Genomic DNA, 308 nt, shown 5'->3' with positions numbered 1-308 from the left:
CCTGTGCCCCCGGGCATGAGGACCGGCCCAGCAGTGGCTGTGCGAGGAGGGTGGTGGGGCTGATGCTCACCCCGCTCCACAGCCTGCTCATAGGTGTCGAAGAGCGTGGCCAGCCGGGCACAGTTGTACATCACGAAGGCGCCGCTCTTGGTTCCCTTGGTGGAGATGCTGCTGTCCTCCAGGTTCAGGGTGATCTGAGGGCAGGGAGAAGTCGCAGGGCTGCTCCACTGCTCCCTGGGCCTGCCTGCCTGCCCCGGGTCGGAGCAAACCGCTGCCGTACCTGACTCCGGTGAGCAGTGCTCAGCATC

At 66.2% G+C, this 308-nt stretch overlaps 1 protein-coding gene across 1 annotated transcript in view; it reads right to left on the bottom strand.

Annotated features, from left to right (window-relative positions):
• The window catches only part of DALRD3 (DALR anticodon binding domain containing 3), a gene marked incomplete at its 5' end in the record, with an annotated part of 3,685 nt that overhangs the window by 1,134 nt on the left and 2,243 nt on the right, over window positions 1-308 (bottom strand). The window contains 2 exons of the mRNA XM_010131639.1: window positions 71-194; window positions 281-308. Of these exons, the coding sequence (XP_010129941.1) occupies window positions 71-194; window positions 281-308 (152 nt within the window). The remainder of the gene's footprint in view (window positions 1-70; window positions 195-280) is intronic.

Source organism: Buceros rhinoceros, unplaced genomic scaffold (genome assembly GCF_000710305.1).
Source record: "Buceros rhinoceros silvestris isolate BGI_N320 unplaced genomic scaffold, ASM71030v1 scaffold25542, whole genome shotgun sequence".
Classification (NCBI taxonomy): domain Eukaryota; kingdom Metazoa; phylum Chordata; class Aves; order Bucerotiformes; family Bucerotidae; genus Buceros; species Buceros rhinoceros.
Note: the sequence above shows the minus strand (reverse complement) of the source record. Positions and strands in the feature narration are given on the sequence as shown.